The sequence below is a fragment of the Parambassis ranga genome, chromosome 5, assembly GCF_900634625.1.
Source record: "Parambassis ranga chromosome 5, fParRan2.1, whole genome shotgun sequence".
Classification (NCBI taxonomy): domain Eukaryota; kingdom Metazoa; phylum Chordata; class Actinopteri; family Ambassidae; genus Parambassis; species Parambassis ranga.
Genome location: NC_041026.1, coordinates 23,188,546 through 23,213,213, shown reverse-complemented (window position 1 = coordinate 23,213,213; position 24,668 = coordinate 23,188,546). Strand labels below are relative to the sequence as shown.

The 24,668-nt window shown below is 41.2% G+C and overlaps 1 protein-coding gene across 1 annotated transcript; it reads left to right on the top strand.

The window, feature by feature from the left end:
* Positions 1 to 1,730: 1,730 nt before the first annotated feature.
* On the top strand, positions 1,731 to 23,879 carry quob (quattro b). Its single transcript, XM_028406496.1, has 24 exons — positions 1,731 to 2,026; positions 10,161 to 10,358; positions 11,708 to 13,205; positions 14,031 to 14,204; positions 14,350 to 14,473; positions 15,203 to 15,296; positions 15,545 to 15,631; positions 15,725 to 15,841; positions 16,535 to 16,633; positions 16,731 to 16,879; positions 17,937 to 18,075; positions 18,236 to 18,358; positions 18,448 to 18,642; positions 18,759 to 19,711; positions 19,898 to 20,147; positions 20,584 to 20,673; positions 20,927 to 21,151; positions 21,342 to 21,512; positions 21,919 to 22,096; positions 22,236 to 22,352; positions 22,433 to 22,687; positions 22,785 to 23,029; positions 23,234 to 23,290; positions 23,384 to 23,879. The coding sequence occupies exons 1-23, from the start codon at positions 2,024 to 2,026 to the stop codon at positions 23,270 to 23,272; spliced, it is 5,523 nt and encodes a 1,840-aa protein (XP_028262297.1). The 5' UTR covers positions 1,731 to 2,023; the 3' UTR covers positions 23,273 to 23,290; positions 23,384 to 23,879.
* Positions 23,880 to 24,668: the final 789 nt, after the last annotated feature.

Below are 24,668 nucleotides of genomic sequence, written 5' to 3'. Positions count from 1 at the left end.
ATCATTTTAACAGTATTAAATCACACACAACATTGTCTTAGAGCTCATAGCTACACAGCTACAAACAGCAACATTTTCCTTTCAACATTAGGCTGACAGACTGAATGGTTTACTTTAAACGAATATATGGTACAAATATACAGTTTGGAAACTAATTTCCTGGCCTTTGTTTCTCTGTTTGGACACCTGCCTTTAGCAGCAGATTTCCCCTCTTCATTTGAAATGCTCTATCACTTTTCAGGGCTTTAGATAGTATACATGAAAAACTAAAAATGCATGTGAGTTTTGTTATACACAAGAAATTTAACTTGGTGCTACAGTGAATGCTTGGCTAATATATATTTAGAATGATACTGTAAGTTTTACTACATAATGAGTTCCACTGAAGCATCAAAATAGCCTTGAACGCTAAACACAACAACAAAGCAGTATGCTTAAGATCACACACAGGCAAGACAGAGTGCCAGCTATTCCTCTCACTGCACTCTTTACCATCTCTTAGAAAAAGGATAAAGAAGCAAAGCTATGACAAAACCAACAAAATTGTGTTCCACATTTGAAGGCAGTCACTTTCCTATTTTTGTGGTGTAGGCTGAAAGACAAATTAGCATGGCTTTCTCCTAGCAAAAGAAAACATTTGAGGAATGTTCAAGAGACTGCAGTTTCTGCAGAGTAGGAAACCACATACTGAGGGAGTTGGAGAGGTTTTCTTTTCATATAGCCAGCTGCAACTTCACCTGAACATTTGATTAAAAGAAATATATTCTGCCCTCTCTCCTCATGATGAATATATTCATAGACTTCCATGTAATTTCTGGAATTTGAATCTACAAACAGACAGAGGTTGAGGCCAGCTGTGAGATGCTTGTCTAAACCACCACACTTGCACGCATTCTCTGGCCTTCAGCCGACAGAAATAAACGCTGGCCTGTCAATCTTTTTCCTCCATGAATGCCGCAGCGATGATTCTCAGCCCTTGCAGGAGCAGGTCGTGGGTTACAAACCCTATACATCTTATAAATTCAAATATGAAATATGGACCAGACTCTGCAGCCCTACATTCCACAGTCTAAGTAAAGGTTTACGGTTGCAGCTTTTTCTCACATGCCTGCTGCTGTTACTGCCTGGCTCGGACCTCGGCAGGGAACCCTCTCTGCTGTCTCTCCCTTTGATAGAAGTTAAACACTGGGCAACCTGCTGGAAAATAATCGCCAAAGAGAGGAAATGAGAAAGCCCGGAGCAGACAGTGGAAGTCTATGATGGGCAGGAGAGAGGAGAAAGACAGACTTAGCCCTCTTAAAGCTCACAGTGATTAAAATAGAAAAAAAGGGGGCCACAGATGAGGGGCTGAAGTTCTGCAGCTCTCTGAGCCAGAGGAGAAAGAGCGCGAGCATCTGTGAGTGCTCATGCATGTGTGTGTGTTTACATGCAGAGTGGGATGTGGGATTGTTTAAATTCTTACATTACATACAGTAACAGCTACATTCAGAGAGTGTTTTCTGTGTGCGCTTTGTGTGCCATTTGTGGCATATTGTGTCTGTGGGTGTGTGATAAGGCCTGTGTGTTTGAGAGAAAGAGCAAAGAAACTCTGAAAAGCCTCGAGGGGGATTTCCTCTGAAAAGGAACGCTTTCTCCTCCCCCTCTCAAACTCTCCTTCCCTCCCTCCCTCCCTCCCTCTCTCCCTCCCTCTCTCTCTCTCTCTCTCTCTCTCACCCCAAACACTAGCCAGAGAAGTGAAAGAGAAGTGAAAGAGGAGCTACAGGATCAACAGGCAGGCAGCTTGGCAATTTGTGTCTTTCTGTGCCACACACTAAAACGGCCAGAGAAGAATGGAACTGACTTTACTTACTTTGCAGTCGATACAACTCACTGTCATGTGGATGTACTTTAGTCAGCTTCTGTTGTTGATGTACTAAACATGGCACGTCTCCCAGCACAGAACCAGGGGAGGCTGTCTGGAGAGGATTATCAGGACACAGAATGAACAAACTTTCTGCCTGATAGTGGACAAACTCCTGCAATAATGGTAAAGTAACATCCAAGTTTTGCCTCCTGTGCTGTCCATTGTTACTTTAAAAGTTAAAGTGCCCCACTGACCCAGTAACTCGGTGTGTGAGCTTCTGGTTTGGACAAGTGACTTTCTTTGTTTCTGTGGCTTTGAGGAAAGTTGTAGAAGCCTGTTTCAGTCTACTTTATACACAGTCTTATTTTCAGTTGCTGAAAACTGATGCAGGTTTGCTCTCATTTTATGAAACTTTATCTACATGACATACAAAAGGTAGCACAAAGCTAAACCTCTTTAGCCTTTTTGTTATCCTGAGCACAGTCGGTGGGACTGTTTCACATCAACAGCTCACAGCATCTCAAGCTTTTTTAAGAGTAGGCACACCAACAAAGAGAGGCACATTGTCTTTTGTCTTGCATCCTTAAGTCTTTTGGTCAGAGCTTAATTGATGCAGATGGCACACATACTTCAGTGAGTGGAGTGTCTCAGTGTATAAATTATTTGACTGCTTTGCATGTGCACATAATGGAATTCTTCTGTTCTGTTCTTTACAAAGACCACTGATGTAATTGCAGTTACAACAAAATCTAATTAATGATGACCAGTGAGCCACAAGATGGAAACATGCTCATCTGGTGATGTGTTTGTGGAGGGCTGTGGCTCCTTTAAAACTTCATTTACTTGCTGCTGTTCTGGCAAAATCTGTTAAAACAATGCATGACCTAAATGATGCGCATGCCTCTTGGCGGATAAAAAGTGCTAAGAAGAAGCACACACACCATCATTTTTTGTTTACTGAACGCATCCTTCTTTATATGGAAATCAGTCTGACATCTGTCCGAGCATCCCAGATAACAGAGAGCAGGAAGGAAGGATGTTTAAAGAAGTCCAGACATGGCCTCTACTGTACTTCACTCCAACCCCCACCACCACAGCACTTGTTTGACCAGCCTTTACAGTTGTTTGTTTTACTTATTGTATGAGTGATGTTTCGTTTGTGACCACCAACCAACTTACAGTCATGATTCTGCAGAGGCTATGCAGGTCCTCTACTACTGCAAAACCCAACCAGTCTATCTTGGGTAAACACTCCAAAATACAAAGCCCAGACCCCTGGCTAACTGTGTGTGTGTGTTGTATTTGCATTTAGTTACTGTGTAACAAAGACATCCAAGAGTCACTCATTCACCAGAAGGTCATGCAGTTTCTTACTGCTGCATGCGTTTTTCTTCACAGATTATGTTTCTAAGCAGCAGTTGCAGTATTCAAAGTTTATGCAAAATGAATGTAAATAATCAAAGTGTGTATGAGGCTTTAGATTTTCTCTCCTCTTGTCACATGTTTGGACTGAGCTTCCCAGAATTTATCTTCACAATGGCAGCTGTCACTAGCAAAGTTTAGATCAGACCAGAATAAATAATTTATGGTTAATTGTCCTTACAAGGAGAAATATGTCATTTAGATTGTATTGAATACCAATATCCAACACCTTGTGTGTAACTGTCAAGCTCACTGTCTCTTTGGATGGCCAGTGTTGTAACTGTATTGCTCAGCTGACTGTCGTGCTAGGCCAACACATCCTTATATATAAATGACGTGCCATTATTTCAACATAGGACTTTGACCCACAAGAGCAGCCAGTGTGTTCCATCTTATAACATTACTTTTCTTTATAGTTGACTTATTATTCGGCCTTGATTATATTCAGTCAATGTTTTGTTAGATTTAGCCAAAGAGTTTTAGAAAACAAAAACATGGTTTGGGTTATAAATATATTACAACATTAAAACATGTGCTACAATGTACACTTTGGAATCTGAAACAAGCTCTGCAATTTTTTGGCTTGTTTGTTTGTCCCAAAGAACATTTAATCAAATGCTAATGAAAATATAGATTATCATAGTTGAGGCGATGAGAGACAAATTTCACATACTTTCACAGACTATTCCAAACAGCAGCCGCTCTATATGACCACTCAGCTCATAAGGTCACTCAGACATGCCGATCAGTCATAGTGCAGGGTGCGCATACCATAATCTAACCGGTCAGAGACACCGTGGATAGGCTGTGTGATTATCTTACAGCATTCGCACTGACCTAACAGCCATTGGACTGTCATCAGTAGCTCCCTCCCCTGTCTGTAACAAGCCATCACATCTTTCATACAAAAGCACTGCCCACTGCTCCACTGCCAAGCCTCTAAGGCAGATAGAAATCTATTAAATAGATTTTCCCTAACAAAAATATGTGTAATTACAGACATCTGCCATTTAGAGCTGTGCAGTCCAAATTGATTTTATTTCACTTCAGTCAGCAAGTTGAGACTCAAAGTTGTCATGGAGCTGTTGAATTGTATTCAGTGTGTTTATTATCTCTGTATCACAAAAGTGGGTCAAACTCAGCGGCATTCACCAGCAGCATAACCAAGTGTTCAGGGGAAAACGTCTGTGCGGGCTGTCTGAGAGTCAGTTTTCAGCGTGCATTGTCTAGCAACTTGGGAGTTACTGCAACATTGTCATTTCCTTCCCAGACTGTGTGTCTTTCCAGTTTCATGTTTAAGGGTCAGTTGGTTAATGCTTGTGCAGATCTTCCGGAGATATTCTTTTTACCCTTTCATTTTTAGGCTGCTCTCAGAGAAAACATTGCATTCCTGAAGACTGAAGAGCAGCAGATGTCAGTACTTTGAACACTCCTTATAATCATACGCACATGTTGACAAATGCATCTGACAAATCCTCTGCGTTATGGCTCAATAGATTTCAAAAGGCTTCATTCGTGTGTTATTAATCTTTCTAAATTTCTTGGTCATTTAAACATTGAGTTGAAACATGGGAGCTATTATAGTGTTGCAGTCTCAAAAAAGTAGTTTATTCCTGATAGTTTGCCAAAATTAAAACTTTGGAAAACAAGCTTGGATCCAAGAGGCTTAGTTTAGTCATGTTAGATGGGAGCGGTTCATAAATTAATCCTCAGAGACATTCCAGAAAAAATGTCCCTGTGTGAACTGTTGATGTTACATATCCTGACTGTTACATTTTAAAGGATTTTTTTCTTATATATGTTGATGATTTAATGTCCTAAATGTCAATTTTGCATCACTTCAGGCATTGGACAACTTCCTTAACTAATGACCTGTTGGATCCTGTGCTGGCATGACAGGAAAGGGTATATTATAAAGAGTTTGATGGGATTTAAATGTAGAGAATTCTCAGATCAGATAAGGTCGTTTCAGGGCATTGTTTGTTAAATGTCATCGTTGCCATGAACAGCAGCCATGAGTCAGAGATTGTGATTTCAAAAGAGATGACAGCAGAGATTTATATTGGATTCAGAAACACTTGGCTCATTGTCCTGTGAGATAGTAAAAGGAATGACTGTCTACAATAGCATTCTGTGTTAAATGCTTTGTTTACAGATTCAGGTTTGGGTAAGAGTCCTTTATGAGATCTCAGCTCGCCCAAGTTGCAAAATCTGGCCAGTTTTAAATTGCTGGACCTCACACAATATGACATAAGAGTTTTAACAGAAATGTGACTCACTGTTTATATACCCTCTTCACATTACAAACATAGCTGGAAATCTTCTCAACTAAAAATGAATGAATGAATAACAAACAGCATGTTTACACTTGGCAGCAGGGACTGGCCAAAATGTAGTTTTGCAAGGCTTTTTGATTGGATAAGAGGATTTAAGCTGGCTTATCTCTGAATGAACTCCACAGCTGAGTAAGTGGATCACACGCAAAGACAGTACTGTCTCATCATTAAACAGGAGATACCAGCTTCTTAACTAGCAGAGGAAGACACCGAAAGTTTCCTGTTTTTAACTGACATAATCAGATGTATAGCTGCTTTTAGGTCCATGCCCTGAAATAGAAACTTTTGGACCTTAAATAAATACATCTTATGTGTTACTCTGTTGTGGCATGTGATAGATGGCATGTCATCTCAGCCTCTTAGATACATCTGCAAGATCATACATGCACAATCCAGGCAGTCTTCGGGATTTACTGGCAGATTTCTGTTCCTGTTTTGCTTTTAGCTTGGAGGAGGATTGAGGATTTCAGGAAAATGTGATGACCAGTCAGGAGAGAGACAACAAATCCTTTCAGCATGTCACACCAAGAGCAGTGTCCATTCAGTAAAGGTTAATCTGCTTGACAATTATGCTGTGGTCAGTTTACCTTTGCTAATCTTTTCACCAGTTGTGGCTGATGACAGATTCACACAATGTGACACACACGTTAACAGTTGTTTATACTGAGGCTAAAATCTGGGGCAAGACTTTCTTTAGCCACAGCTCGGGGCAATGTTTTGAAACCTGCAATTATCTGCTTCATATAGGCAAATACAGACACTCCCAGAGAGCCCTAAATGGAAGACAAGACAAAGAGAGTGCGCACATCTATAACAAAATGCCACTTGTCCATGCTGGTGTGCCCCAATTCAGGTCAAACAAAGATCTCTGTTGGAGACTGAAGCTCTTTCTGTACTTAAATCACAGGCAGCACTGGACAATGGTAGGAGGAGAGGGAATCCCCGTGTCTTGAATGTGTAGAGGCGGCAGTGGTGGAATGTTTTCAGCTGGATGTTGATCAAAAGCAACATTCTCTACAGACCAAGACAAAGGTTCAAGATTTAAAGCTTGAATGAAAGCTCCTCACAGGCTGATGGTGGGAGTATAAGCACCTGTCGATATAAAGAAATAAGAGCAGCAGATTACTGTGCCCTGATGCACAGACAAGTAAAAGCACCATCACTGTGTGGGGGAGTTATTGTGACTATAGGTGCTTATACAGGATTGAACAAATAGCTAGGAGTTTACTGTAGTGGAAAACACCAGTGCAACAGACAAACAACACTAGAAAGTCACAGCTTTATTTTTGTGAGTGCATTTCAATGCAGATTACCCATCTTTAAATGTTAATTACTTCAAAGAAAGAACATGGCATTTATACAATTATGCTAGGCAGAATGGAGACTTTAAGTACATATTCCTTTTTATTTTTTAATTATATATATTACATATTGTAGATTAGCAGCTTTGTTAGGTAAAAATGATCAGCAAGTTAGTATGGATACTACTGTTTGATGACATGAAAAACAGGCTAAAAAAAAACTAATTCAAGGCACTTCTTTATGTTATATTAGTCCAGGAATCCCTGGCTGTGTGTCAGTTCCATCCTCTTGAGCTGTGCAAACAGAGGCCTCTCTCTGCTGAATAGCCGACTGATTCTTTTGTTTTAAATTCAGGATGATTAGAAATTAGTGACTCCTTTAACTTCACCACTAACACTGCTTAAAGAAAGGATCACTTACTACACACAGCTATTCATCATTTGTATTCCAGTTACTTACTCCGGTTTAGTGCTTAGTGATTTTTGCCAAGCCGTCTCCGAGGTTGTGTTTAACTGACTGCACCCTGCATGTTCAGTTCAAAACCAACAATTACTAAATTCCTTTAGCTACAGTAACACATTTTAATCAGGTCACCAGTGGTCACAGTGCACCTGGACTCTTCAAACTGTCCTGTGGTTGCAATTAAAGCAACGTTTATCATAAATGTGATTAAAGGTAATATTTTCAGTAACTGAAGACTTCTTTGTTTCACATGAATTTATCTCGAAGCTTCCTGCCCCTTTGGCATATCGTCTGGCACTGTCTGATGTAATGAGATACTCATAACAACAGCAGTTACCCCGCTGCAGATCATTTGGCCTGTCTCTGCGAGAGGCGTCCAGCTCAGCTATGAGTAAATCTCAAGAGAGTCTCGCTCATATAAATATCACAGGCCAAACCACCCACAGAGGATACTTCTAGTCCTGGAGAAATGTAGAAGAAAAACTGTGAAAACGGAATTTGAATAATTACAGTAATTTATAAAACAGAGTGGGGGAAACAGGCTCTAATAAAAATGGGAACTCAGTACAATCAGGCGTACATAGCTGCACTGATTCAAATCCATTGTGAGACTGATTTGATGCTCAGCTCTGCATAGTAACCGCTGTGTTTTATTAGATATGACCTCGGACTTACTGTTAGCTTTGAGGAATACAGTAGAGCCCAAAGTTGACTGGCTGCAGTGAGTCTAAAACAGCTGTGATGCATTACCATTGAAGAGCCTGCCTCAAAGGTATTTTGTTCTCCATTTCATGATCTATTATGACAGATGTGCACAATCAGAAAAAGGAAGCATTCTTTTCTACTGAGGACATGCAGTGACTGCGGGGGCTACATAACTGGTCAAATATTGATACTGATTTAGATCCAACACTGTCTGCTGTCAATCACTGTTAACTCATTTCACTGAGACACTTTGGTCAAGATCTCCTTTTATCTGCTCTATTGTGCAGTTGAGTTATATGAGAAATCTGGAATTCTATGATGTTTGTTCCCAATGTTTTATATCTAAAGTACTCATAAAGCATCCACACATCTGCCAAACGGTCCCAGTGTTAAGCAGTGTGAGGCTTTTGAAGCTGCTGCACTTGTGTTTACCCTGAGCTGGTCTCCTCTTGGTCAGGCCATCAAGCCAAACGAGGAAGGGGCTAAAAACAGAGTCCTTTGTGGGCCTGGAAGATTAACACAGCAGGCTACTGAGAACTGATTGTATGAATAGCATGCCTGCTGTGGTTTGTGACTAAGACCTGTCCAGATCCAAAAGAAGTGTCAAGTCCTTGTTTTCAGCCATCACCATGAATATAATGCCTTTTACTTCCTTAAAAAACCCATTACAAGGCAAACGTCTTCCATCTGCAAGAAGGTTTTCTCTGTCTCAACCAGCAGATTTTACAAGCATATATTCTCTTGACCACAAGAGGGTGCATGGCACACAAAATACTAGATCACTTTCACAAAGAGATGACTAACATGGTTGACATAATCACAGAGCATTATGTGCTGTTTTATAAGATAAATAAGTCACAAGCTATAATTTCCATTTTTGATTCATGGGACACTTTTCAGCAGTGTGATATGGCGCCTACAGTCTTATTTTCTGTAGGCGCCATATCACACATCAGATGTTGTGTTTTTTGCAGCACTCCAAGTTCAAACATTTGACTGTGTTACTAATCCATGCTGACAGCCCTCGCATTTCAAACATCACCACCTCAAAACTACACTTAAATGAACTGGCTGACCAAAAAACCTTTAAAGATTCGTTCTTTTCATCTGAATCGTTTCCATGTGTTTCGCTGGACACAGCTGCTCCTCAGCACTTATCTACACAGGCATTCACAAGATTACCAAAAGCAGACTTATGCCTACAGTAAACATTAGCATCCAGTGTGATCATACACAGTTGAATATTTATGGGCATTTGTGATCAAACCATATGCTCCTTCTTTGTCACTTTGAATGAGATCAGACACTGGCTGTGGTCAGCTGCACATATACCACATCAAAATAAGTGTATCCTGGCTTAACATGAAAGAAACACAGAAGAGAGAGCTAATCGTCGCCATAAAAGAAGAGCTGTAGAAGAGTCAGGTTCAGCCTTTGATACAGGTACGCTAAGTATAAGCTTACTACTCACAAGGGAACATTAATCAGTTTTGTTCCTCACTGTTAAATGTCTTTAATACACAGGCACAAATTATAACAAAAATACATCTGCCCTTTCATTTTGGGTTTGCTGAGCATTTGGTCTCAGCATGACTTAGCTGTATGGACTTTACAAGTGCCGAACAAGCGCTCAGAGGACAAAATGATGTCATTTTGTTCTTGGAGCACCGAGCACAAGAAGAAAGTTTTGATTGAGTTTTGTTCTAATGGAGCATGCTGCCACCTTCAGCAAGCACACATCCAACACAAGATAGCACAGTCAATGAAAACTGAATTCTATAAGTACATAGTAACGGCAACAAAGATAAGAAGCAGGCCACTGTGAAGCTTAAAAGAAAAGTATGATAAAAAAGGCTATTAAATTTCAAAAACATTATGGTGATTTTTTTTATTAATGCACAAATAATTTATGTTGAATGCACAGTATTTTTGCAAATACTGTTTATATATATATATATATATATATATATATATATATATATATATATATATATAAAAATATAAAGGCATAGATCGTAAGACTCAGCCCAAGACTACACCTAATAGTACCAAATGTCACTCACTCACCTTTATCCGTTCATGTCCTCCAGAATCCTGAATCCCTGGACTTGTCCATTCAGAGCGCCTTGTCGGCCCTCTTTCCACCTTTTGAGGCCACAGCACCTGTCGTCCTCAGCCAGCTGTTTCGCACCATTGACGAACGTTATCACGGTGATGCCCTGCAGTGCCTGCTGGACTTCCTCATTCCGTCTAAGCACCTGCTAGAGAGTGTACAACAGGCAGCATGTGTAAGTGTGAATTCATCTACAATCTACTACAACAATAAAACCACCTGCATGAAGCCATGAAGGGGTGCATGTGGTCTGAACCCAAGGTTAAAATCTAATGCTAATTGCAGACATTTCAGTGGGAGACAAGGGTCAACATGCAGCCAATCTGTGGCACATCAAACCTAATTTCTGTCATAAACAACTTTAAAGGTTTTCAGTATTTTGTCAAGCAGTCAGTTGCCTCTCTTAGAACTGGAGCAGATACTACTTGAGCTACATTTAAACTACCAGACTGAATCATCTCATGGTTTATTTCTGATGATGTGTGATCACATCTGTATGGAAACGCAAATCAAAACATAAATTCCACTTTTTAGATAAGACTTAAGTCATTTTACATGCAACATGAAAGTTAACCATGAGAACAGGAAACTGTGATGTGCAGTAAAAAACTGAACTGAACAAACAAAAGGCGGGTTGCCTTAAAGGTGAGCTTTCATAACAACGATGGTAGCTACTACCAAACAAAGAGGGGTTTACCAAAAGCTAATGTGCAAAGACAAGGAGGCTAAACAGGCTGAAAAGCATAACACAATAACAACAAAATTGCGTTTAAGACATTAAAAAACAACTCACAGGTAGGACGTGAAGAGCAGAGAGAGGAACTGAACTGGAAATTAAACATGTCGAACCCGGAACTGTGGGTTTTTCATAGAAGTCAGTCTGAGTTCTTGCTGCGTGTTGCTGCCTCAGGTAAACAAACCTAGCCTCCATCACCTGTGTACAACGCCGTGTGGTCGCCACCATGTTTGTTATAACCTGGAATAATTTCGCGTGCGCGCAGTGACGTTGAACGTGTTCAGACAACGCATGCACAGTGGGTAAAAAATGTGAACCACGTGATCACGTAAACACGGAGCCCCGTTCACGCGGAGCGGCAACGTGTATACCCGGCTTTATAGAAGGCAAAACAAGACAGCATGCAGCTACAGGGTGATTAGAGGATGAGACGGGTGCAAACACATAAGGCAGAGCAGATAATCAAGGGAAACCCAGCACAGGAAATAAAAATTAAAAAAATGTAAAAAATTAAATTGGATTTTAACAAGTAGCCTACTGGCTTAACAATAAAGTCCACCCAGCACTCATTAATATGCAAATGTACAATTCATTATGTAGATTATGCAGTATAAACAGGCATGACATAATAAAAGTAAAGTTCTCTTTGTGCACAAAAAATAATTATTTTCAAATCTGACAAATGTTCTGCAAAATAAACTAAACACAGTGACAGCTGTAAAGGGACTGTGTTAAAGAGAAAGTCAATTAAAATAATTAAACACTAACACCGTTTTTTTTCCCTCCAGGCTGGATACTCGGATGTGGTCTTCCGCTGTGAGGGCTGGCCTCTGTGTCTTCATGACAAAACTGTCATCCAGTTAGCCCCTGTAAACCCTCTGCTGTTGTGTCCTGGAGACTTCTATCTACAGGTGGAGCCATTTGGGGAGCAAGCAGCTCGCATTGTCCTCAAAAGTCTCCTGGAGGAGGGATGCCGTGAAGTGGAAGAAACCCCCATCCCTGAAACTTCTTACCCCTGCATCTTCACTGAAGCCTGGCTGCAGGACATCAATGAAGGACGCCATGGAACTCCTCTGTCACGCTGTTTGCTTTGCACAGACCAAGGAGTAATAAAGTTACCTTGGGATAAAATTGCTATCCCAGAGTTTTTAGACAAGCCGAAGATCATGCCTACTTTTCGGGAAGCTCCTCCTGAGCCAAAGCAGATGTCTGCTCCCATCCATTTTAACTCCTCCACCCTCCCAGTAGAAGCCATGATTCTTCCAGTGAAAGACAGGATGTCAGCCTCTTTAAGACCTGTGGACTCCAAACTTGTCAGACATGAAAGAAGAGCACCCAAAACCTGTGCCAAACCATTAATCAAACCTGTGGGTTGGGTTTCTCCTAATACCTGGGACAGTCACAGCTATCAAGAGATTGAGGGTGATTATGTAGATCTGGTGGATATCGCCAAAGGGAAGGACTATGTGAATAAACAGAGAGATACACATCCAAATCCACCTAATTTCGTTTTATGCAAACCTGTCAGAGCGCCCCCACCTGTACCAGTTGGAAATAATGTTTCCTGTGGATGCACCCTTCAGTACAGAGAGGAACCGTGTACACCGTGCAGCCAGCGGAAGCTGGGCCAGGGGCTCACTGGTGAGGACTTGAAGTGTAGGTACAGAGACTCATACCTGGCAGCACTGAGAAACCCTGTCACTTTTGAGAAGGGGAGTGTGGACCTCCTGGCAGCCTTGGAGGAGGTAGGCCTGTGTGACGAGGGAGAGGTAAGATCTAAGGGTTTATGTGAAGCACAAAAAGACAGACTTGGAAACCTTTGTAACCACTGTAATGAGCCCTGCCAGTACAAACACTACTGTGAGGAGACATCAGAGGACTGTGCATCTCACCTTCCTGCTAGCGCTGAAAACACTGTGAAGGAATCGCCTGTGATTTCGAAATCAACACCGGGTTTGGGCCAAAGTCTGAGAGTTCAGACAAAACCTATTTCGCAGCATTTGGGGGATGCTGCTTGTGGGTATCCAGTATCGGATGTGCCCTTGGCAACTTGTGATGGTGACATGAAATTATCACACAAGGAGGTTGTGAGACTATCGGGCAAACACAAAGTTAAAGTGAGGTCTTTGTCCACTGTGTCAGAGACCCCTAAAGGGAGTCCACTGCTCTATAAACTCAACAACAGAAGCCACAGCGATATCTGCCCTGAAACCATCACTAGCATTATCCAGTGTAAGAAAGATCAGGAGACTCCGAAGCTGGAAAGACAGAAGTGCCATAAAAAAGGTAAGCAGAGCTAGCAAATGTTTAAGCCACACTAAAGTCTGTCTTCTCTTCAGATTTCCTGCCCACACATAAATCTGTTCATCATTATTATTCATCATCTGTTGCTCAAAGCTCGAAGGGTCTCTGAACAAACAGGCTTGAGTGAAATTCAACCTTGACCTCGCGTGTTTGAGGGAGTGTGCTCCACTGAGGGTCGCTGTCCATAAAGGCTCTTTAGAAAAAGGGGTTCAAAGGCCAAAGATTGTGATCCTTCTCTGGGGATTCTCCCACTGCTGTCTGAGTTCTCTAACAGCATGGCCAATTTCACCCCCATTATCAAGGGAGAGAATGGAAATAGCAGGCTGCACCCCAATGAAAGAGAAGGCCTGAACCCACTGTGTGGAAAAAAAAGGCCTGACATGCAAGAAGGAGGCTCCCCTGTCCTGCTGCTGCACTCGCTGGCATGTATCCGCATGCCCTCAGAGGAGCAAGCTGAGATCTTGACAGATGACATGCTTGTCATGGACTATTAAAGCAGCAAAGAGAGGGAGGACAGACGAGGCCTTGTTGACTTGAAGGGGAGGCCAATTATGATGTCTGAAATCAAAGGCAGGCTCAGCAGTCCGGTTACTGCTGTCATTTGTTACAGAGGCCATGTGCGATGTTTAGAGGCTGACTGTACACAGCTGTGCAGGGTGAGGGAGAGTTAGACATGAATAATTCTAGTGGTGTAAAAGGGCAAAGGTTACTGAGCAGAATATAAAGTTGGTGGTTCAAGTTTTCTTGTGTCATTTTATGTTTCTTTCTTTTTTCTTTCGGTTGGAAAACATTTGTCTTTACTGACAGATTCCCAGTCCAGCAGAAGTAAAACGTCGTCCACCACAGATGGACCAGACTCCAAGGTCCTCAGTATAAAGCCATCTGCTCCTCCTCCTGACTCTCAGCAGCCTCCACTAACAGAGGAGTCTACTTTCAGAAGGATCAGTGGTCTGCTTGAGTTGGGCATTATTTGTTTACCAGGTAAATTGTACTGATCAGTCCATTGGTAGATATTATTAACAGTTTCCTTCTTTCCCTTGACTTCAATACATTTTATTAACAGCATTTCACCACTTCCATGAAAAATGTTTGTTGCTAACTTCTCCTCTGTCCTGTCCACCCTCAGGCAGCAGGGACAGGACTGGGAGGGGGGTGGTGGAAGTCCACGGTGAAAGGAAAGAATGGATGTCCCCTCAGGTGTCAGCACAGGATATTTGTGAACTCCTGCTCTACTTACACTCCATACCAAGGTACAGCACCAGTGGCTTATACTAATATCTGTAATTATAAGGCCCTAACTGTTTAAAGCTTTGATGCATATCATTGTAAGGAGGGCAATACCTTAATTGTTGTGTAATATCATGTATATCCACAAGAGGGCAGTGTAGGACCAGTTTTCAAGTGTCTAGTGCAGTCCAAAGCAGGCTTTGAATAATTGGCCTAATGATCTTATATCCACACTAAGTGCATTCTTATTGGTCATTACATTTTGTTTTACACGTAATAACACAATAAACCTTCCTCCTGTTGACAGTAATGCTGACCTAACTTAACCCTCTGCCAGAGGATTGCCAAAGGTCTACTATTAAACACTTTATTGGTGTTACTTGTTTATACTGGGTTAAGTAGAGACTTTGAAGTTGTTTTACCAGATAACCCAACCTTTTTCTGTCCCCAGTAAAGAGCCATACCACAACAGTCTGCAGCCAGGCTGGCTGCCAACTCTCTGGTATGCAGCTCCATGCCAGAATTAGCAGCCCTGTCCAATGTAGGCTCACCCAACAGTAACTCAGGAAGAGGTCATTAGGAGGAAGGCGTCAAAGATGTAGGATAGGATCTGCAAAGAAGAGTGTGGGCATTGATGCCAAAGGAAATATATAAGAGAAATGCAGTTTTGTAAAGTGGAGTACCTAAATCTTTTAAATCTGGCCTTGCACAGATTAAGATGCAGTGTGTAATATGATTCACTGTTTGGGCAGGAAAGAAGTTCGAGAGCTGGGAATGACGTTGGTCATCAATGCCAGGAAGAAGCCTCCTCCACTTCACCTTTACAAGGCTCTATTGATGGCCCAGGTTAAAACAACAGACTTGCACACACATGCCCAAAGCATTCTTTCCCTCAAAGATAAGGGAAATAAGTAGATTCCAGCACTAGATTTTGATAAGTGAGTAAATCGAGGTGATTAAGTTACAATCACAACATCCATCAAGCTAAAAAATGTTTCCTTATAACTCAAAATGAAGGGAAGAACAAATATTACTCAGTGTAAGTTGAATTAAAACATGGCAGTCACCTTAACATTTTTGTCTGCCTGCAACAGGAGCAAGCTCTCCATGCTGTCCACAGTATCATCATGTTGATGGACAAAGACACGTCTCCACGGCCAGAAAAACAGCCGGGTGTGCAGGTCAGGAATCAAAACAATGTTCACATCCTTCTGTCTTTACTATTTTCACTTAAGGTCATTTCTTCTTTTGTCACCTTTCCATGTGTCTGTTAGATGGACATGGTGACATCAATGAAAGCCCTAAACAAGACAGTGGAAGCATCTCAGCTGACCTCTGATCTGGGAGGGACTTTCACTTACAATCACAGCGACTGGCTGCAGTTCCATCAGGTAACTAAAACTGTACAACTACTGTAACAGCAGTGTTACATCCCACATCCACCCTGTGGGGATTTTCCAGAGAAATTGGCCCACACCCTTACAGCAAACATGCTGATGTTATTCAGCTCCATTTGGTCTTCAAGTGGAGGCAGGATGTGGCCGCAGGGGAAAGTGCAACATCTTATCTGAATGATAAATTATTTTATTTATTACTGACCAGTAAGTGAGAGCAGATGTTTTATGCTGGTTGAGCTACAACACACACCAGAACTCACCAGGCTACAGTGCCCGAGCAGCTGGAAGTGTCTTGTACACAGGATAACACAATGTTTCAGTTTAAATACTGCATAATTCAGCTGAAAGTAATGACCCAAAAGTATCTCAAAGCCAATTTTGTGTCTGTACTTTATATCGTAAACAGAATCAAGAACACTTTTTTAACCCTTTATATTACAAATATTCAGACATTTGTCTTTAGTTGGTGCTTAAAAATGACTCAAGCATTAAACTGCAAGTTATATAAAACCCAGAAAATGACAGGCCTGTAATGACTGTCCTGCATGGAGCATCACTCCCTGTTGTGTTTGTAGTGTTAGAGCTGTCTACTACAGTACATCACCATGATGGTACTGGATGCACTGTTCTCTGTACATCTCAAAGGTTCCTCAGTGAATCATGTGTCTGCCTGTAAATTCTTTTCAGAGGCTGGTTTCTTTCATGACTGACCTGCGAGGAGCAGACAATTTGTTGCAAAAGGCCATCAACAAAGTCGACTGCAGAAAACCAATGGACACTCCCCAGGTATCATGCACTGTTTATACTGACACTGTAATGTCATTTTGCAAATTAGTGTTCAGCATGTTTATGCTGGTTTTTCTACCTTCTGTGGCTGCTACAGGAAGTGCAGCAATGCATCCATGAGCAGAGGGTTTCAATGAAAGAAGTTCTGGAGGATACAAGACTGGTAACTTTGCAAAGAGAGGGAGGAGCTTTACTGGCCAGGATGAAGAGAGAGGAGTTCAGATTTCCACAGTCTGAGGACTACAGGTATTAAACAGGAGATGTGAATTGATATGAGTTGATTTCAGTATGAATGAAATAAAGTACAAATGAAACTGTGTAGGATTTATCCATTCTGACATGCATAACATAAAAAAGTGATGCAGATATAAAACAAGCCACACCCACACAATCCTGAGGAAATATTTACTCACACTATCTAACAAAACATATTTATGTGCAGTCAGGAGGAGGGTTTAGCATAAAACAACTCAAAGAGAACTTATTCTGAGCAGAACTTAGCTATCGTTAGTCTTAAATGAATTACAATGAAAGAAATTAACTAAACATGATGCAGTAAAGTTAATTTATCATGTGAGCACACAGCATTCCATAACAGATCCCACCTTACAATAAACTTCAACATGAGCCTATTATTTCCTCATAGTGTACATTTACTCGACCAAACTCCACCCACTGCATAAGTCTGAAAAAACGAAGGGAAAGAGGTCTGTAGAGAAAAGCAAGGGGAAAGTATATGTGAGAGCTGCAGTGTCAGCTGGTGTAAGTCAGTGTCAGCCATTTACATCACTTTGCTCCACTCCCTGTTCTCAAATGTTGCAATAAAACTGTTCACATTTAATTATCTGCTCGTTTGTATAGTCAGACAGTGTAACAAGTGTTAAATAAGACGCTACAAATAAGATTACATCTACAAACTGCTGCTCTGTGCTGATAAAATCCTGATTACATAAGTACAAAACCCATAAATTGAAGTTGACTGTTGTAATCCTGATGATGTTTCCATGTACAATGATCACACAGAGAGAACGTAAAAAGTGATGTCTTTCTTCATTTAACTCTTTGTGGAGGTAATGGTGCCACATATAAATAGGAAGAGAGCACCACCCACCTCTGAGAGTGCTGACGTTCTTTTTCGTAATGTAAAGAATTTCCAGAAGTTTAGCCAGCAATGCCAGTTTCTATACATTTGCTATAAATGTCAATTATGACTAGCATTTATGCTTTTTCTCACTGTATAATTCTTTCCGAGCCAAAACAAGGTGTTGTGCGGCACATAACTAATTTTTGTCTTCCTTTCTAGAGATGCTTTGGAATCTGTGACGAGTCTGTACAATCAAGTGGAGGAGAAGCTCCACACACTGGTGATGAAATCAAATGAGTCACTGCAACACCTGGAGTTTCTATTCAGGCTCAGAGAGATCGAAACCAAAATCACCATGGTAACTTTATTTAGTCTCTTAAAATCTGCACTATAAACATCTAAAAATTATTATGTTTTTTGTTCATACGTGACTGTTTCTATAAAAATAAGATATGTCTATGCTCACAGCTTGCCAAGCCATAAGCAGCACTGAATGGTTACCACATAATGTCTTGCAGGCAGGGATATGGTTCAGCACAGAAGGTGAACAGAGACTGAAGGACTCTTATGTAACAGAGGACAACCTTTTGTGCACTGAAAAGGCCTTGCAGCACTTTCATCTGTTTCTCACTCAGACTAAGGTATTACTAATATAACCAAAACGAGGAATAAACCAAATGACTGATGGGGAAAGTATACGCTGCTCATGACACGTTATCATTTCTCACAGGAGAAACAACAACACGCCCTGACGCTAGTGAGGGAGGCAGAGGGGATTGGCTCCAGCAACTCCAGTCCTCCAGTAGACGTTTTTCATACTGTCATCAACACTTTCAAATCAAATGTGGATGACTTTATGTTGCGGGCTGAACAGAGATTCAAAGAACTTGACATGCTGATACATGTGTTCAGTTTCTGTGAAAAGGTTTGTGTTTTAACATGGCTCCATCTGACATTTCTAATTAACTTTGACCCTCTTGAGTTGTGTGAAAAAAGTTAAATATTAATATAAAAGTTAATATAATTCTTCACTCTTTTCAGGTGTCTGCACTGACCAAAGAATGTAGTCATTTTTTGGAGCAGGTAGAGCAAGGGTGCTACTCAGACCAAACCCTGAGCACACTCCAAATGTATGAGGAGAGATTAGGTGGTGAATTCTCCACCCTGCACTTCCAGGCTCTAAAAGCTAAAGCCTGCACTGTGGGATCAGGGGCCTCTAGGGTGATGGAAGTGTGGAATGCAGCCTGGGTAGAGTGCCAACAAGTCAGGCAGCGTCTTGAAGAGACACAGAGGAAGAAAAAACGCATAGATAAGAACCAGATCCAGCAGGCCGCAGCTGCAAACCCTCAAGGGGAGCACAGAGATCTGGAGAAGGAGAAGAGAAGGAGTGAGGTGGGGGAGGGTGATAGCTCCATGACCCCACAGCTAACTTCTCATACAGAAGTGGTCAATGATGTCTCAGAAAGTGCAGGAGAAAGTGCCAATGTTGAATGCCTTAACTATCACCTGAAGTCAGAAGGGAGCAAAGACAAAGAATCACTGGTTAAAGATGGAAAAAGTTTTCCTGTTCGCCCACAAAGAAGTGACTGCAAATGGAAAACCAGAGAACACCACAGCGAAGCAGATCTGATGAGTGTAAACTCTTCAAAAAGGGGCAAAGATTTTCCATTGCACAGACCTTTGGGTCGGTCCCTAAGCGAGGGCTCATGTGGAAGCTCTCATTTGACGAGCATCTCTGATTTTTCACCCTTGAATGTAAGTCACAAACACTGTCAGAGCAGGACACACTCACTGGAACAAAATCTGCAGCCTATCCAAAGTCTGCCTGTTTCCCACAATGAGAGTTTATGGCCAGAAAACCTGAGCTGCCAGTTGAAAAGTGACAGTAATGAAGCAAAGGATGAAGGATGTGCAGCCTCCACCCAAAGACCTGAAGATTTAAGGACTCAGGAGACATTACTCACATCAGCAGAAAACAATGGCAGCAGTGTTTTGTAAGTAAAGCCGCCTCTCTCAGTGGTGATTTCAGCTCAGTGATGTGCACATTGCTAATTGTATTATAATATATTCATGAAGGGCACAGTTGTTGACCATGTAGTACCCACTGATAAACAACTCAGCACACCTGTGGTTACTTACTAGCTTATCAGCTTTTTTTTCATTTCCTATACGCGGAACAGGAAAGTACGGAGGATCCTGGAGGAGCTGCTGTCCACAGAGAGGGAGTACGTGAAGGCACTGGGTTATGTCCGAGAGTACTACATCCCTGAGCTGGAGAGGCCCGATGTTCCTCAGGATCTCAGGGGCCAGAGGGGGAGCATCTTTGGCAACTTAGAAAAGCTCCACGACTTCCACCGGCATCACTTCCTGAACGAGTTGGAGAGCTGCTTTAATGAACCCTTTAGAGTGGGACGCTGCTTTCTCCGACATGTATGTGTTTTTCTTAATGTATTTAAATAGAGTGAAGCAAGTGTGTGATGCATTGTGGGAAAATCCAGATTTTGTAATGCTGATTATTTTAACAGCTATGGTAAATACCATTATGGTAATTACTGAATAGTCATTGACATCATGACAGATGAATCTGTATAATATGAAATACTCTTAAAGAGCATGTTTTCCAGTTTTCTTTATTTCCACTAACAGAAGTCTTTCCAGATGTACGTTGCCTGCTGAAACAATGCCTCAGCTTCCATGGAATCTTATCTTTCAACACATAGTTCTGACATCATCAAATAAAATTACTTGAAAGAAGCATGCTGCACACACAGCTGTGAGGGCTGTACACTGTGGAGAAAACAGCCTGCATTTTGATGATGATGATGATGATGATGGTTAAAGGTCTTCATTTGTTTGTTTTTTTCAGAGGGAAAGCTTTGCTCTATATGCCTTATACAGCAAGAATAAGCCGCAGTCTGATAGTCTCCTCATCAATCACGGGCAGGCTTTTTTCAAGGTGAGAACCTGCATACACATTTCCCAATAAAGTACATTCAAGTGTACTGATGAAAGTATCTGAAATGACACAGGACAGACTGAAATGTATCCTACAATGTATCAAATTGTTACAGGGCAACAAATATTTATATTTAAAAAAAAAAGTATAATCGAATCACTCAAATACAGTTCATCACTGTTTTATAAATCATTTTAGAACAGATGGACACATGTCCATCCTCCTAACTTCTCTGCCCTTTTTGTCACAACAGCAAAAGCAGCGGAAGCTGGGGGATAAAATGGACCTGTGGTCATACCTGCTGAAACCAGTGCAGCGCATCAGTAAGTACAGCTTGCTGCTGCAGGACCTGATGGCAGAGTGTGGTCCAGGAAAGATCAGAGAGATCACTGAGGTCAAGGCAGCCTTGGAAGTCATCCATTTCCAGCTGCGCCATGGCAACAACCTTCTGGCCATGGACGCCATCCACCACTGTGATGTAAGTAGGCCTCAGCAGTTTTTGTTGCTCAGTGTAAGAAACAACAAAAGGAGAGAGTGTGATGTTTTGCATGCACATTAAAGCTACAGTTTGTATATGTATTGCATGTAAAGAACATCTGTGTGTGCAATTACATTTGTTTGCAAAGAAAACTGTGTTGCATGACCGCAGACTCTTTTGTGTGTCACAGGTTAACCTGAAGGAGCAGGGGCAGCTGATACGTCAGGATGAGTTCTTGGTAACACTCAGGAAGAAAAAATGTTTCCGCCACATTTTCCTCTTTCAAGAACTCATTCTCTTTAGCAAGACCAGGAGGACCGACGTAGGAAATGACACCTATATCTACAAACAGTCTTTCAAGGTACATCCACTGTCCAGCATGCACTCCCACACATGCATACATTTCAATGTGAAATACTTCCACTGTATTAACGTTTCCCAACACCTGGTACTGCTTCCTCAATTTACCGGAACATACACATACACACAGTGAGGAAATTAGCCAATTTTTATGTCACAGCTTGGGTTACAGTGAATTTTTATGAAGTGTGAATTGAGGTCTTTACAAAGTCAGTGACAGTTTTCTTTGTTGTTGAAGATTCAGAAAGTCTTCTGTTACTGTTATAACAGACATTAGGCCTTTATTTTGAAATCCTTTCTAGCAATTTGCTACTTAACACACTGCATATAAATTAACAACTCCACATGTCTCACCACAGGATTTTTACATGTGTTTCCACAAACATGTCTTTTTTGTATGCGTTTAGACGTCTGACATCGGCATGACCCAAAACAGTGGCGACAGTGGACTGTGTTTTGAGATCTGGTTTAGAAAAAGAAAAAGCCAAGATACATACACACTGCAAGCTGTTAACCGGGAGGTGAAGGAAGCCTGGACCAAGGACCTGGAGAGAATCCTGTGGGAACAGGCCATTCACAACAGAGGTATCATACCAACAAACACAGATGGGCTCAATGATGAACATATGTCTATAAAAGAATTATTTCAGTTACATATCAAGTATTTGATTATTTTTATTTGCTTGTTTTAATGCAAGTTTTTTTACGACGTGTCTTTTTTCAGAGGTTCGTATGCAGGAGAGAGTGTTCTTGGGTATTGGAAACAAGCCTTTCATGGACATCCAGCCCAGTGAGGCAGCTATCAATGACAGAGCCGTCAACTATGTACTGATGGGAAGAGGTACTTTATTTTCAGTCAGTATGATCAAATTCAGTCTCTGGGATTTTCCACATTGTCTCATTCTCCCCTGGTTCCTGCAGAAAGCAAGGGGCTGTCATCTGTGGGATCTTGTGAGTCACAGGATGAGCTTCCAGCAGGGAGGCCCAAATCTATTGGTTCAGGCAGCAGTTCATCTTCCTCCTCCTCCTCTGGAAGGGGTTCACTGTCCCCTACGGGGTACCTGTGTGGGCCAAAACGGAGGGTGGTTGCAGGGAGCCTTGGAGGATACGTGTCGCCCCCTGGAGCTCTGGAGGAGGATGACCTGGATCCTGAAAGTGGAAGTCAGACTTTACTGTGTAAATTACCTCATTGTTACTTATTTAATATGGACCACATGTTAATTAGGCTACTTTGTTCTTAGACTTGAGATCCGTCCTCTTCTCTTTGTTTCAGTGGACAGCTCCGAGTCATCAGGAGAGAGTGTCAGTGGCTTCAGTGGATCCAGTCAGAGCTACCACTCGGCTGTTGGCGGAGAGGTGGAGGACAACTCCTCAGTCTGCTCCTCCACAATCACTGTGAAAGAGGCAGCCCTTCCCCATCCAGCTGAAGCTTCTGTGGAATCAACAAAGAAAATCCAACCCCCAGTTGCACCCAAGCCCAAACCGCATTACCAGGCCAAGAATCTGCCCTGCGGCAAGGTAGAGTGTAGAGCTCATTGAGTAATAGTACCTGTGGTTAAAGACATTAGAAAGGCAAAGTACCTCATCCAACCTCACAGTAAATTACCATTACTCACTCAGTAAAGCATCTCCATGTGATTTTTTTATCATCATTTATTTTCTTGCAGTTTCTATCTACATTGTTCTGTTTTGTTTAATGAATCATGTTTTTATGTGTTACAGGTTCAGAGCAGCAGTGTTGCAAAGTCCACTGAGGTCTGATCTATCAGATTGTAAAAGGTAAACATTGTGCATTACTTATCTGTCCTTTGTTCCTTTTCTTTGTTAAGTGTTTTGTTGTGAAAAATTTAAACACTTGTTTCTTTTTTACAGGTGTGGAGGAAACGATGAAGAGCAGTGAGAAGTCTGTTTGTATAGAAAAAAAACATTCACATGACTTTATTCCAGCTGTTACTGTAACATATTACCACTCTGTAAATAAAGCTTCTTCTTAGCATCACCACTAAAACAATAACAATGTAACTGATCTGTATTCTGAACATAAGTTTAATTTTGAATTGCATACCTGATGTGGCTTTATATTAATGCACTATACATCACTCAACTTATATCATCACAGCTAAGGATCATATAATGTTTGTGTATGTGCCTAATTGTTATCCATACATCAATGCTAAGTTAAACTGAAATGTGGCTAAAGAATTGCATTGCTAATTGTCCTAAACTGATTGTCGTTTGTACAAAACTTAATTACATTTGTTTCATATTCAGTTTCTCTGAAAAAATATGTTACCGGTACAGTTTGATAATATTGGTCCATATAACAGTTGTATGACTTTCTTTATGAAATACAAACTATTTAAAATGATGATGTATGTTTGCTTCTTTGCATCTTCTTCCACAAACAGACTTACCCACAGCGCTGACAACTTCACCTCCATGTGCTGTGATTTCTATGAAGTGTCTTCAGCCTGTATAAGCAGGAAAATCACAATGAAATCAATGTGGGACAAATGTATGGATTTGTAGTTTGAACAACAGTCCTAGAATCCTCCAGATGTCACGCTTTATGTCACCTGGTCAGACTTTCAGAGTAGACTCCGTGTTTATGTACACAACCAACACCAGATATTTTTACTAAATAATAATAAAGGGAAAAATGCTCCTTCCTCTGTGTTAAAGATAAATCTCACATCCCTAAAACCAACTTTTAACATTTAAAATGTTTTCTAAAGTTACCTGTGGTACAATCACCCACTTCATTAAACATCAGTGACCTTTGTTTGACTTTTAAAACCTGATTTGGAGCCAAATACATTGCTGCCTCATCTTTTGTTTTATATTTATAGGATCTGTTTTAAGTTGGTGTTCTATATAACTCAGTACTATTACCAGCAAACTGTCCAGCAGTCATACCAGTCTGTTTAAAAAAAGCATTTGCTCTGACAAAGACATTTAGTCAACTTCTTTTCATTCCTGACATGGTTTTCAACCCTGAAGCAAGAGAGCACTATAGACGTTTTTTCTTTTACAAAGTAGAAGCCACAACTCTTGTGCAAATAATCTCTGAAGCAGTTTTACAATATGCCCTTTTGACCTGTGTTACCTCATCATAAAACCCAAAATGTCTTTGTGATGTGAAGTAAGGGTTACTACA